This window comes from Borostomias antarcticus, assembly GCF_949987555.1.
Source record: "Borostomias antarcticus genome assembly, chromosome: 29".
Taxonomy (NCBI): Eukaryota; Metazoa; Chordata; class Actinopteri; order Stomiiformes; family Stomiidae; genus Borostomias; species Borostomias antarcticus.
In genome coordinates, this window is record NC_140262.1 from 3,800,815 (window position 1) to 3,814,281 (window position 13,467).

At 48.2% G+C, this 13,467-nt stretch overlaps 1 protein-coding gene across 1 annotated transcript; it reads left to right on the forward strand.

Annotated features, from left to right (window-relative positions):
* Positions 1-5,221: 5,221 nt before the first annotated feature.
* meox1 (mesenchyme homeobox 1) lies at positions 5,222-11,215 on the forward strand (the record flags this gene model as incomplete). Its single annotated transcript, XM_084459996.1, has 3 exons — positions 5,222-5,708; positions 9,565-9,737; positions 11,093-11,215. The coding sequence occupies 3 exons, from the start codon at positions 5,222-5,224 to the stop codon at positions 11,213-11,215; spliced, it is 783 nt and encodes a 260-aa protein (XP_084316122.1).
* Positions 11,216-13,467: the final 2,252 nt, after the last annotated feature.

Sequence of the window (13,467 nt, forward strand, 5' to 3'; positions counted from 1 at the left end):
ACATTTCCTGCTGTCAAAACAAAAAAACACTTTCCTTAGAGATATACAGCTGTGATGCGTACAAATGGAAATCCCCATTATTTGCCCCCCTCTGCACCCAAAGACACATCATACTATGGCCGGATCCACCCCCCCCCCGACCCGATGACCTTACGTGTACAGCCAGTGTTCCAGTAAATGTATAAAAAGATACCAGCGAATAACTCACAGTCTGTCCAGTGTAGGAGATTAATGACCCTGCTCAGACACACAGGCCTGGGTCTCCAGAGAGAGAGACAGGATGCCATAGTTCTGACACAGCATCCCCCTACGCAGGCATCATATCTGGGGGTATAAAAAACAACCAGCCTTCATCCAGAGATGTTGGGGTGTACGTGTGTGTGTGTGTGTACTGTTTGTTCCTGCCTGTATGCTTTAATGTGAGAGTGAGGGTGTTTGCCTCCATAATAGTGTGTGTTTATGTTTACTTGCGTGTGTGCACTGTGTGTGTCATGGAAACCTATACTGGGGGGTGTGGGAGACCTAGCCCGCTGCGCCCCTGTGTTTCTGGGGGCGGGGGGAGGGGGCGGGGGGATCTGCGTGTTTGTTTGGTGTCAGAGGAAGTGTTTGGCCCAGCCAACGCGTTCCCTGTTGGGCTGTTTGCTGGACGAGCCTGATCCTGTCAACCCTCTGGAGAGCGCGCTCAGTCCGCGCCTTCAAAGTGTCCAGCCTCCCCGTCAGGAAGTCCTGCCCGGCGCTGTTTGGAACAGGACGAGACAGACAGGAAGGAAGGTATTCCATGAACACGCAACGCTACTGTCCACAATACCCCCGCCACCCACGCAAACGGGGAGGGGGGGGGGGTGGAGATTCCAAAGACCGTGGGCTGACATTTATTGAGATTTATTGACTATTTTGTGCCGTCAAATGGCCAAAGTGATCAGAAGCAGCTGAGTTGAGCGGGGTCTAGTTTCCTCTATCTGGCGTAGGGGTCAGGGGCTGTGAGATACGGCCCGACGCACTGACAGCGCCTTTGTCTGTGGCTGGACCATTACCCCATGAAACGAAACGGAGCCTGAAATTTGAATCAACTTTGGTATGTGCTGTAAAACATGATAAATGTGAGGGTATGATTTCTGTAGTTTGAATGATTTAGATTCGTGCTGCTGCAGGTAGGCCTACAGAGGCCGCCTGGCTCCCTCAGGAACGACGTGCGCAAAGCCAGGTACATGCATCTGTTTGTCTTTATGGGACATATTCTCTTAGCCAAAGCTGCATAGCATTCCCCCTGAATACGAGATTAACAGAAACTGCATCGTTATTACTTTATTACTTGATAAGGAAACATTTAGAAGAGACACTGCATAATAGCAGTGTCAAATATAAATAACACGTTCAGTATTGATTTGTGAAATGTGGTCCTCAAATGTAGCAAAATCCTCATAAAAACGATAACACAGCCAGTGATTCGTCACCGAATTAAGAAATTAATTGGCAATTTTGCGTGATTTGGCAGTGTCCCTTCAACATGGGATATTTCAAAATGTCAACTGTATGTTATTCGACCACTAGAGGACAGTGTCCAGTTGTTTTTCCATGCAGGGCGCTGGCGCTCCAGCTGGCCAGCAGCGGAGAGCAGAGAGAGGGTTGGAGGACCAGCACACTGAACTCAGCAATAACAGGGCTTCAATTATTACTGTATGTGTCTATAAGAATGGGATTCATACAGACAGACAGATAGATAGATAGATAGATAGATAGATAGATAGATAGATAGAGAAACAATAATTCAGGATAAAATATGATAAAAAGAAAGTATTATAATCACATTTTTGATAAAAATGGGATTCGTAGTACAATAAGATAGTAACACCACACACACACACACACACACACACACACACACACACACTTTACAGCAGCAAATAAATATAACACCTGTTTTGAGGTTGGGACCTTGATTAACGGCAATTAGTTCTGATTACTAGCACCTGTGCTATTCTGCCTCTCACACCCAATCACCATTCAGAGGCAATTAACAGATCCTTTGGGAGAAACGTAATAACTACAGCAGTCTGTAACAAAATGGTGTATTTTCTAGATATAATATACACACATCAGACCTCTTAATCCTACACGTTAAAATATTGACCAATATTCTCCTTGAGGCTAAGGTGACTCCACATTGAACTCCTTCACACTGCACAGAAATATAATTCAGCAGCGGCTTCATATCAGGAGAGCCAACACAGCAGGGGTGCCACCAGTCACACTGAGTGTGTAAGACGTGACTTCACTATGGCTAAAACCTTCCATTCATCACACCTCTCCTCCCACAGGAGCTGAGCCTACTACGAGCTCACAGGGCTGACACATCAAGGCCATCAACACACGGCGAAACAAACTACTCCCCAAACGTGAAACTAATCCTACAAATTTGACCCTAATATTCAATAGACATATGTGACAACACTCTTACCGTGTGACAATGCTACTTCATAAATGAGGGAATCAACTTGGTATCTACTGCGTATTGGATGTTAGGTAGTAGCCACTCATGCGGCTACACACGGTAGCCTACTATTAGTGTTTTCATTTGTGGCCCCTTCCCACAGGAACAGTAGCAGAGCTAGCATGCTGGCTCCCACAGCCCAGGGAGCCTAGCGTTTCACCACAGGGACAGTAGCAGAGCTAGCATGCTGGCTCCCACAGCCCAGGAAGCCTGGCGCTTCCCCACAGAGACAGTAGCAGAGCTAGCATGCTGGCTCCCACAGCCCAGGGTGCCTAGCGCTTCACCACAGGGACAGTAGCAGGGCTAGCATGCTGGCTCCCCCAGCCCAGGGAGCCTAGCGCTTCACCACAGAGACAGTAGCAGGGCTAGCATGCTGGCTCCCACAGCCCAGGGAGCCTGGCGCTTCACCACAGGTCAGTATGGGTCAGCCTGTCATACATCAGAGAGTGATGGAGGCCCTAATCCTGCTGGTGTCATGAAGATGGATCAGATGAAAACACACAGACACCCCCACGCCCCTCTGGACTGACAGAGACAGGTTTCGGGACAGGAGGGAGCAGAGAGCTCCTTGATTCACACGCAACTCGCTCACGCGCGCACCTCCGCGTTCGCGAGCGCACTTAGACGCACACACACACACACACACTCGTCTTTAACGTTCACAAAAACACACAAAGGGGCATACACATACATACACACACACAAGCTTAAACGAGCTCAGCTATAGTATAGTTAATCATAAACCAATATACCCCTTATACTTACATGTTGAGCACTTTAGACCTCTCCTCTCCTACACACACGCACACACACACACAAACACACAGTAATTTACACTGACAAACAGATGGCCCCCAGTCTGACCACAAATGCTATGTAACCCTTGCTCCCTGCGGTGAGACCTGGCCCAGCCTGCCAGTAAAAGAGAGGATGCTTCATGGCCCAGCTATTCGCTGGGTAAATGGAAAGGGTTTGTGTGTGACCTCAAACACTTCACGCTCCTACTGAGGGCTGTGTGGACGGGTAGCCACACACACACGCACACACACACGCGCACACACGCACGCACACACACACACACGCGCGCGGACGCGCACACACACACGCACGCGCGCGCACACACACACACACACACACACACACACACGCACGCGCGGACACACACACACACACACACACACACACACAGGTCAGGAGCAGTGTGAGGACAGAGGAAGAATAAAGACCTCAACAAAGAAGTATGAAAAGTGATGATAATTCTGTACACTTTGTGGTCGTGTAAATTCAACGGGTCATGGAAAAATGAACAAATGAAACAGACCCTGTAATCTAATAATCGTGGCTTTGAGTGGTATTTGGGATTTAAATTCAGAATGATTCAAGTGGATTATGGTGTAAAGTGACACAAGTAGGCTAAAACTCGATAATATGTGACTTAATATGGTCAGCAATGTCTTCACAAAAAAAAAAAAAAACTGCTAATATATAAAGTGTATGATGAGCATCAGTCACCACAACTTTCCCTCTAAATCAACAAACGTAAAATAACTGATTACCCCAAATCTTTCATAAAACAAAAACATTACAATATACTACTTCCCAGACTGTGGGAATTTTTTTCTATTTTTAATACAGCTCTAAAATTCCACCTTCCATTTCTACCAAAAATGAAATGTTCTCCAGAGGTGTGAGAGCTGATACCCAATCCAGCCTTCGTATCACCCAGACGCTAAGTGGAGTCCTGCCAGGTGGATTTGGGTGTGTGGAGCTCGGCTGAGCGCGTATAATGCAGCGCCCCGGAGCCCGAGAGAAAAACCTTTTTAGATTGGAGAAGACAGGCTGGGATCAGGGGCTGCCGAGTGAGGGGGTGAAGGTTAACTTTCCTCAAAAGAGTGTCGGGCTAAATTGTGTGTCAAAAGGCACTAAGGAGCCTGAAATAAGCCGGTCCCATACTCCCATGTGGGTGGGTGTTCATTTTATATTTTACAGACAATGTCCCTTTAAAACCCCCAGCGTCTGGAAAGCCCATTAGATGTGCATATAAAATTTCCCCCATGATTAATAGTTGATGAGGCAGGTCTGGACAGAGGGTAGGGTAGGCACCAACATGTGGCCCCAGCCCTGGAGCTCCGCCTCTGTGAGCTCACGTTACACTCCATAAACTTGCCACTCTTTCCCACCTATGCCGTTTAAAAGGGAGGAGGGATCAATTGTCAAGAATGCCTTAGAACTGTGAAAACAGCCAGCCCGAGTGGGGAGTTGTAGATGCTGAGCTCACACCAGCCACAAGCCAGCCACTTCAGAGCCTGAATGAGAGAGAGAGAGTGTGTGTGTGTTGAGTGTGTGTGCGGACCAGCGGTAGGGGCTCTGTAGGACGTCACGTGCGCACGCACCCGGAGAGAAGGGGAACACACAGCCGCGGGGGGAACCTCCATCCTCACACGTTGGACTGAGGAGAGCCGACAGCCCCGAAAAGCCGGCAGCGCCTGACAGACCGAGTGAGTATTCCTGAGGTGGATGTGCCGTGTGGAGATGACGTGCGTTTGAGAAGCGCTCTCCAGAAGAGGATATCTCCCCCGATATTAGCGCACGCGAGCAGACCGAGGCTCTCTGAAGGGACTTCCAACCTCTCACCGGGGGGATTCGTCTGGGGGCTACGTCGACTCGCCGAGGAAGCGTGCGTGTGTGTGCGGAGTGTGTGTGCGTCCCCCCCCCCCCGCCGAACTTCCCATGGATCAGCCGGCCAGCAGCTGCATGCGTAGCGCGCACCCCGGCAGCCCCATCTGGGGCTGCGTCAGGAACCCCCACTCCGGGGTCCCGGGCGCGGGCCTCCAGTCGCCCTACCAGCAGGCCTCCTTCTCCCTGCACCAGAAGCCCGAGTTCCTGGCCTACACAGACTTCTCCACCTCCTGCCTGGTGCCGGCGCCGCACGCCGCCTACCCCCGCGACGACAGACTCTACCAGGAGCCCCTCGGAGGAGGCTTCCAGCGCTCCGACTGGCAGTTCCCCGTGTGCGAGCCGCGGGGCCGGGTTCAGGAGGCCTGCCCGGCCGCCCCGGTGGCGGTGGGCGGCGTAGGGGGGGAGATGGACAGCGCGGCGGGGGACAGGCTGCCGGGGGCGGCGCCCGGGGGGCTGGAGGGGGAGTACTCGCCGCAGAGCGTGGCGTCGTCGGCCGAGACGGAGAGGAAGAGCTCCAAGAGGAAGAGGGACACGACAGGTGAGTTCGCGGGCGCTCCGACCAGCACGATGCTCAGGGACCTGTGGGGCCGGACCGGCGGCCATGACGGGAGAGATGCACTAAAACACAGAAATGACCAGTTTAGTTCGCGACAGCAGCGCAAACGGCTGGTTTGTCAGGGTGACAGCTGCTCACGCACACACAAAATGAAAGCGAAAATGCATAATGAAACCTAAACTAAACTAAAAGATGTTAGACATCGCTCCAGTCGTCCCAGTCACTGTGCTATGCCCTCTGTCATAGCTGGCAGTGGTACAGACCCTCGGCGTCTGTTTCCTGGCCAAAAGGCAGTCTTGACTAACAGTCTCAACAGATAGTTATGTGAAAGTTGACAGAGCTCAAGTGCATTGACAGCAAGTGCACCAGTTGTATCCTCTCATTGTCTCTGGGCACTTAGAAGAATGAAATGATTAATACAACATCAAACTTCTCACAGTGTCCATGAATCTTTGAAATAGACTATTGTTGTATTGTGATACAAAGCATGACAACTTTCAGGATGCCGCAGGTATAAAATCAGATGTAAATATTTGTGGGGTCACATACTCTATGATGCCAGGATGATGTCCACAATAACAGATGTAGGTTAGATGTAGATGGATTTTGGCCAATACAAAATTAACTATTGATATTATTCACATGGATGTTTAACTGCGGTTTAGGAAAACACCTGTGGGCTGAAATAGGATGGTGACATCATTCCCATTATAGGCTATTTTTGACATGAAACACGAAATATAGGAAATCCCAATTAAATGGGGTCACATTTAAAGCATTCATCTCACAATATGAGGGCTAAAGGGGGCTTTACAATTTGTATTCTCTACCAATGTATTCCCCCTCATCAAATTTCACTTTGTAATTGGAAATGAAAGCACATTTCAGGTAAGTGATATCCATGAAGTGCTAATTCCTAAAAGTCACACCAGCTTTTAATGACGAGCAGTTTAGGGTTTAATGGGCCTGGGGGATGTTTATGTTTACCTTCAGGCTATAGACGTGTTATTGAAATATTCCCAATTTCATGGTCGCTGAGAGAGAGAGAGAGGGAGAGAGAGAGAGAGAGAGGGAGAGAGGGAGAGAGAGTCAAAGCATGTCGCTATAGGCACATCTGGCGCAGGCATTAAATTCACATCTCAGCTATGCTATGGAAACCCAGCTAGCCTAACCTGGCTTGAATGAGGAAAATGTCTGTAGATTAATGTATAACCCGTCAGTGTTCATGGGACTACAGTATACCTAGGCACGAGCAAAAATCTAGATGCAATAGCTGCTCTGGGGAAAAAAAGAGAGAGAAGGAAAAGAATGATAAACGTGTGTAAGAGACCTCTTTCTCAGGGCAACAGACACAGGCCTGGAGGCTTAATTGAAGGGGGGATATAGATGTTTTTTCTGTTTCTTTGGGTTACCTTATTCTAACCCCCATTCGCTGCATTGAAAACACGCCAGACCACGTCTGGTAAAATCACTTGCCTACACCTCCACTTTTGCATTCTTATCCACTGACATTTCCCTTCGGTTAAGCCCTAACAGAATCTCCCAGTGAGCACGTGCAACACGTTTGACCACTGCCACAGGCTCCCGGTTCGAGACCCTGACCGTTCAGACCTGCGTTGGGAGTGTTGGGGGGGTAATACCCTGTAGACGTTCTCAGTTAAAACCAGGATAGCTATAGTGTAGCTACAGTCCTGTTCTGATATGGAAATGTACGGCTCACTCTCATTTACTTTTCCACAAGACGAGAGCTGAACAGATGGGGAAGGTCACTCAGTTCAACTGAAAGATTTTGAGCCTCATCCATTCATATTTATAACGTACTACTGTGTCAAAGGAATAAAACTTTTATTAAAAAGAGGAGAAATAATACTATTAGCTAATACAGCAACTGTTGGATTTTATCTTAGGGAAATATTCAGTTAATAGAGCTATTACAGCAAGTGTGTGAGCAAGTGACCAAACCAACAATAAGAAATAACACCAACATTGCATGATGATTTTTGTCAATTTTCCCAACATCTGGCAATCATTGCTTTTAGTACATGATATCATATTTAATATAATTGACTAAATCTTAAACAAAGTAGGACAACAGATTTTACTGTGAGTAAAAACAGCACACTTTCATACTTTTCAATATTGGCTCTATTGATAGTATAACAAACATCAACTTTCTCTGTTAAACAATCGCTAACCATGCCATTAATTAAAGTGTCATTTTCAGCTGTGTTTGTGTTTGAAAGCAATTACATATTTACAACTGGCTTAATTCAGCGTTAATTAAGACAAACTACTTTTGCACCTCCTCCCCCCCGCCCCCAAAAAAGCCAAATGCTGTTTGTCTTGTGGATGCCTGCTGGGTCGAGCCTCGGCTGGGATATTTATTGGGGCCTGTTTGGAAGCCGGTGTGTGAGCCCACAAAATGTGGTCTGCCAGGTGTTCCACCAGCTAAACTCCCTCTCACATCTCTGACACGGCCCCCAGACCACAGCGCACTCAGAACATGGCGTCATTAATGGGGCTTTAATGACGCTAATATGGCGTTCTCTGGGTGAGGTGGGGGGGCCACAGGTAGGCTGTTGCCGGGCCTTTCTCTGGGGCATGGTCACGCTCACACTCTCACGTAAGCTACAGACTACAAACACACTCCAGTAATTACATCTTACGCACACACACACACACACACACACACACACACACACACACACATACATACATACACACACGCACACACACACATCTAGAGCTACCCAGTCACATCTGGACCAGGTACTGCAGTCCATTTCACAGTCTGGCTTGGCTCTCTGGCAAGCACAAGGCAAAACTTCTCATTTTGACAAATTAGAACCATTTTCTCAAGATTACATCAGCCTCTAGAGTCTTCTACAAATGCACAATTATTACCCAAACTCATCGCTTAGAGCAGGAATTTTATAGGGAGAAAATAATAAATCTCCAATGTGGGCAAAGAAATCGAAAACATCCTAAGCACTAACCTTCATGTCAAACTCTACTGCCGTGAATAATAACCGTGAATGGAAAGATTCGGACTGAAGACAAGTTGAAAAAAGATCGATAGCATTTACATAATTCCACTGTGATCATCTAATGCTAACGCTAGCACGCTAATGACCTGTGATTGTGCTGTTATTTTTCACGGTGGCCAGGCTAGGTCCGGCCAGGTTGTGCTGAGCTAACTGTTCCATGGCCCTCAGAGACGGTTCGCCTGCTTCTCAGAGACACACACGCCGGAGCCGGACACATCCTCGGCTTTCTTCTTTTGTTAGGGTCTTTAACGATGTTCCGCTGCATTCCTCTCTAACTCAAGCCCTCTGCGGCCTGGGCTGGTGGCCCCTGGACGGGCTGAGTGTTGACTGGTACACGATCACACAGGCTCTCCCTTTGGGGGGGTGGGCGGGGCTCCGAGGGACAGGGTGGTCCTTATTGAAGTCGTGGTTCGGACGCGTACTCTTTGTAGTTTAAGTTTGTTGGCCCGCAAGGTCAATGAGGTCCTTATAATAAATGCCTGTGTTGGGTCGCTGATTGGCCGCTCAGCAAATTAGGAATTGGTTGTTAAAAGTGAAATGCATGTAAGGCACATGCTGGCACTAAAGGGAATTTCCTTCATTAACTCGCCGGCAATCTGCATAAACTCAGGAATGTGCAGAAATAGTCCAGAGAAGTCTTTCTTCTCACGTTATATCATTCCCTAGCAAGAAGCAGTCGTGATCCGCGGAGGATAAATAGGATCATTACACTGTAAGGCAATGAAAATTCAACCAAATTACAGTTGCATCCTGAACACTCAACATTCTGTCCCTCCCTCGCCGTTTTCCAGACATCCAGGACTCCGGCTTCAAGGTCGACTCCAACTGCAAGGCCAGGAAAGAGCGCACGGCGTTCACCAAGGAGCAGCTCCGGGAGCTGGAGGCGGAGTTCACCCACCATAACTACCTGACCAGGCTGCGTCGCTATGAGATCGCCGTTAACCTGGACCTCACAGAGAGACAGGTAAATAACACAGCTCCGCACAAGATGGCCGCCCCGTAGGCCGTAGCATTAACACAGACTTGTTTATACACAGTCAAATGTTGAAGAGGACATACACACGATACATCCAGGTAGTGATAGGATTCACTTTCCACGTTGAATTAATTCAGTTTTTTGAGACAGATGGTAATTTTAGGACGAGTGTAATGATCAGAACTGCAGAAAAATAAATATTGCCGATGACAGGTTTGTCACTTTTAAACTCTCTTCATATAGATGACACACACACACCTTAGTGAATATACTTTTTAAATACAATTTTAATTAGGGATGCACAGATATATCAGCCAATCGGCATCGTCCGATATTCGCCTTGCTGACTGCCATCAGCCGATCGGCAAATAAGGTGACATTCACCGATGGCAGTGGCCGATGTTTACCTCGTGTTGCATTAAAGGTTGTTTCATAAATTTGTGCTCATTCAAAGAAAGTGCAATGAAGGGCTGAAAGACTTTAACAGTTGTTATTTTATTATAATGAATATGTCTGATTCCCTTCCACAAAAGAGGGAATAAACAACAAATGTCCCGTCTTTGAGAGCGGGGCAGAGGACAGATCTTGTCCCCGCTGAGACAGAGCTAACATTTTGGAGGAGGTCTGCTCCTCCCCGTCCCCCTGTCCCCACTCCTCCTAACGAGGCCGCAGGTCCTCGGCCGACCGCACACAGCCTCCTCCTAGATGACATTCCCAGGCCTCTGGCCACCGCGAGCCAGCCGGGTCCCAGATCCGCCCGGGGCCTCTGGGTCCCTCCGCAGCACCGCCATAACCGTTTTTTTCCGTTGCGTCCTACATATCTTGGCGTGCTGCCGCTCCATCGTACATGCGGACGATATCAGAAAAAGAGGAGGCTTTTATTAATAGTGTGGGAACTGATCTGTCCCTGTGTTGGCGTGGGGAATGCTGAGGGGGATGCACAGGCTCCCCTGAGTCGTCAAGGCAACGTGTTGGCGGAGCCAACTTCAAGGAAATGATGAGTCCTGTGTAATGATACTCGGTCAGCCCACTAAGCACATCCTGTCGATTAATTACAGCAACCCACGTATGGTTTTATTGGACTGTTTTGGCGCACGTGAACGCTGCTTATTCTCACAGTTGATCCTTGCAACCTCACTGATGCATTGAACCGCTGCAGACATTATGCGGGTAATTTCACACCAGGCAGTCCTGGCTAGCATTAAGCTAAACCGCTATCAGCTGTCACAATCACCTGTTCACAATCTCAGTTGGAGTTCCGGCGCATTCCTCGTCTGTTTCTCAACCGCAGAGACGGCGCTGACCGATAACTCCCCTTCCTTCTCTCTCTCTCTCTCCTCCAGGTGAAAGTGTGGTTTCAGAACAGGAGGATGAAGTGGAAGAGAGTGAAAGGAGGACAGCCGGCCTCCCCCAACGACCTGGAGACGGACGACATAGACTCTGCCGCCTCCCCCAGCTCGGAGTGACCAGACCCGAGGCCCGCGCCAGCCACGACTGGACATCAACACGCCACACGACCCCTCGCTTCCCTGGACAATTGGCCTACAGGAACAAAGCGTTTCAAAAAAGACTCTCTTCTCTCTGACACCCTCCAGGCGAATGAATCCCTTTGTGTTTCCTGTTGTAAATACTAAAGTGCTCGGTCAGTCGAAAGACAAGCCTACGTCGAAGTTTTATTTTACACTCGCACACATGAAAAGAGCACGATTGCTGTCAATTCAATTCCGGGAGGTGAAGACAATGGGAAACAATAAAAACCATAAACATCACGGCAGACAAAATGTTTGAGCAGCAGCAAAGTCCACACGCTAGCTTTTATAGGTCTGCGACAACCTGTCGGGTTTGCGATTTTATTGTGTTTGAGGACATCCTCTCAGTTTGCATATCGTAATCATGGCCTTAAGACGCTTGACTAAAAGCACCTGCAAAAACTCAAACCGTTTCAGTATTGCCAGACCATAAGTGCCTCGGGATCTTTTTTTTTTTTTTTTTTTTCCAAAGTTGTGTTGTCAGGTTTTCCTAGAATATACTTTTTCTGTCAAACAAGTTTTCTTATTTTTTGTACTTCTCTTTCCTATGTTTGAATGGTATTGATAAGCTGCAGATGTTGCTTATTGGAATCTGCGAAAGTGAATAAATCATCTTTAAAAATTGTGGAGAATACCCGCATCATTCTTCCTCCCGTGCCTCACGGCTACACATGGACAATCCTCTGTTATTTATGGATTTCTATGGACTTAACAATATGACAACTGTAGAAAGGAAAACTATAGCACAATGTGTGTGTGGGGGCGGGGGGGTGAGAGTGAGAGAGAGAGAGAGAGAGAGAGAGAGAGAGAGAGAGAAACAGAGAAAGAGTGATTGAAGGACTGAGAGAGGTTCCTTGAGTACATGGCTTATTATGTTCATTAATACCTCATGCGGAGGGGGATATGGGGATATGAGCAAAGTGAGATCTGATTAAGCTCCTTTACGCCCACACAGATCCTGGTGTAGAGGAGTAATCCTGGAGGATGTTTTCATACTGGCCAAACGTCTGCTCTGAAAACCCTACGGGCAGATCCTCACGACTGGGCCAAATTGACCTGACGTGCACTGACATGGGCATAAGTGGATGTGAGTGAGCTGCATGCGAATCATGTTCACTTTGCACACCATCACTGTCATTCCAATCAGCTCACAGAAGGGCTATTAACCTGACAAGGTGGAGTCTGGCTCCTAAGCCCTATCTGGCCCCCCGAACTATTTTCAACGGAAGCATCTGGAAGGGGCCAATTTGATCTCAACCCGAGTGGAACCCAGACGAGCCCACGCGAGGGGCCCCTAGGACCAGCAGGCTGCTGGCTGACCACTTGCGTATGATGGAAAGGGGAAATAATAGGTGGGTATGGGTGAAAAGACGGCTTCTCAAGTACAGGATGTTGTTGTAGCAGGTAGCCAGTCATCCAATTTCCTGCTTCCCAAAGAAAACAAGAGGTAAGGCATAGGAGTCCGGGGGACACACAATGGCGGGCCTATGCTCGGCACAGCCAGTCGAACAAAGACTTTGGAGGTTACTGCCCTCTCAGTACGGACATAGAGGAAGGGGGGAGGGGTGGGGGGGGGCATAGTTCCACACACACCCACCGGAGGGGTCAAGTGTTACTGTACCACTGACCCCTCCAGTCCTCTGCAGCTGCTGAGGGCTGGAAAAACTGGAGGCCGATTCCCTCACCGCTTCCTCCCGATCCAGCCCCCTTATTAGGCACTATTATTGTATTAGTGGTAATAGTAGTCAAAATAAACCATGTCCAATTGTAATGATAGTATTAATATCACCAATGTAAACCAATGAACCTGGAATGTTGTTCTTTCACCACTAAGGTTTCTCTAAGAGGTGCAGGGGTGGCCAAATTTATGCATTAGATTTAATTTGATGGTATTGTGTTTGGGGGGATCTCTGCTTGCCAAAACACCACAGTTGGTTCAAATACTCGGTTTCTCTTTCACTTATCAGGGTGAATTATTCCCCAAAACGCAGTCCGTCCTCGGAGTAAAAACATATTTTCTTTCACTCTGATTAATCTTGTACATCTTGTTACGTTTTATTGGTTTAACATAGATTCCCTCGCTCTGGGGACTCGGAAGAAGAACTAGCAGCATAACCTCACGCAACGCTGAGCTTCGAGAGGACTGCGATTTCCCATAGCAGCAGATCCTAGTTGACCGTGGCAGGGAA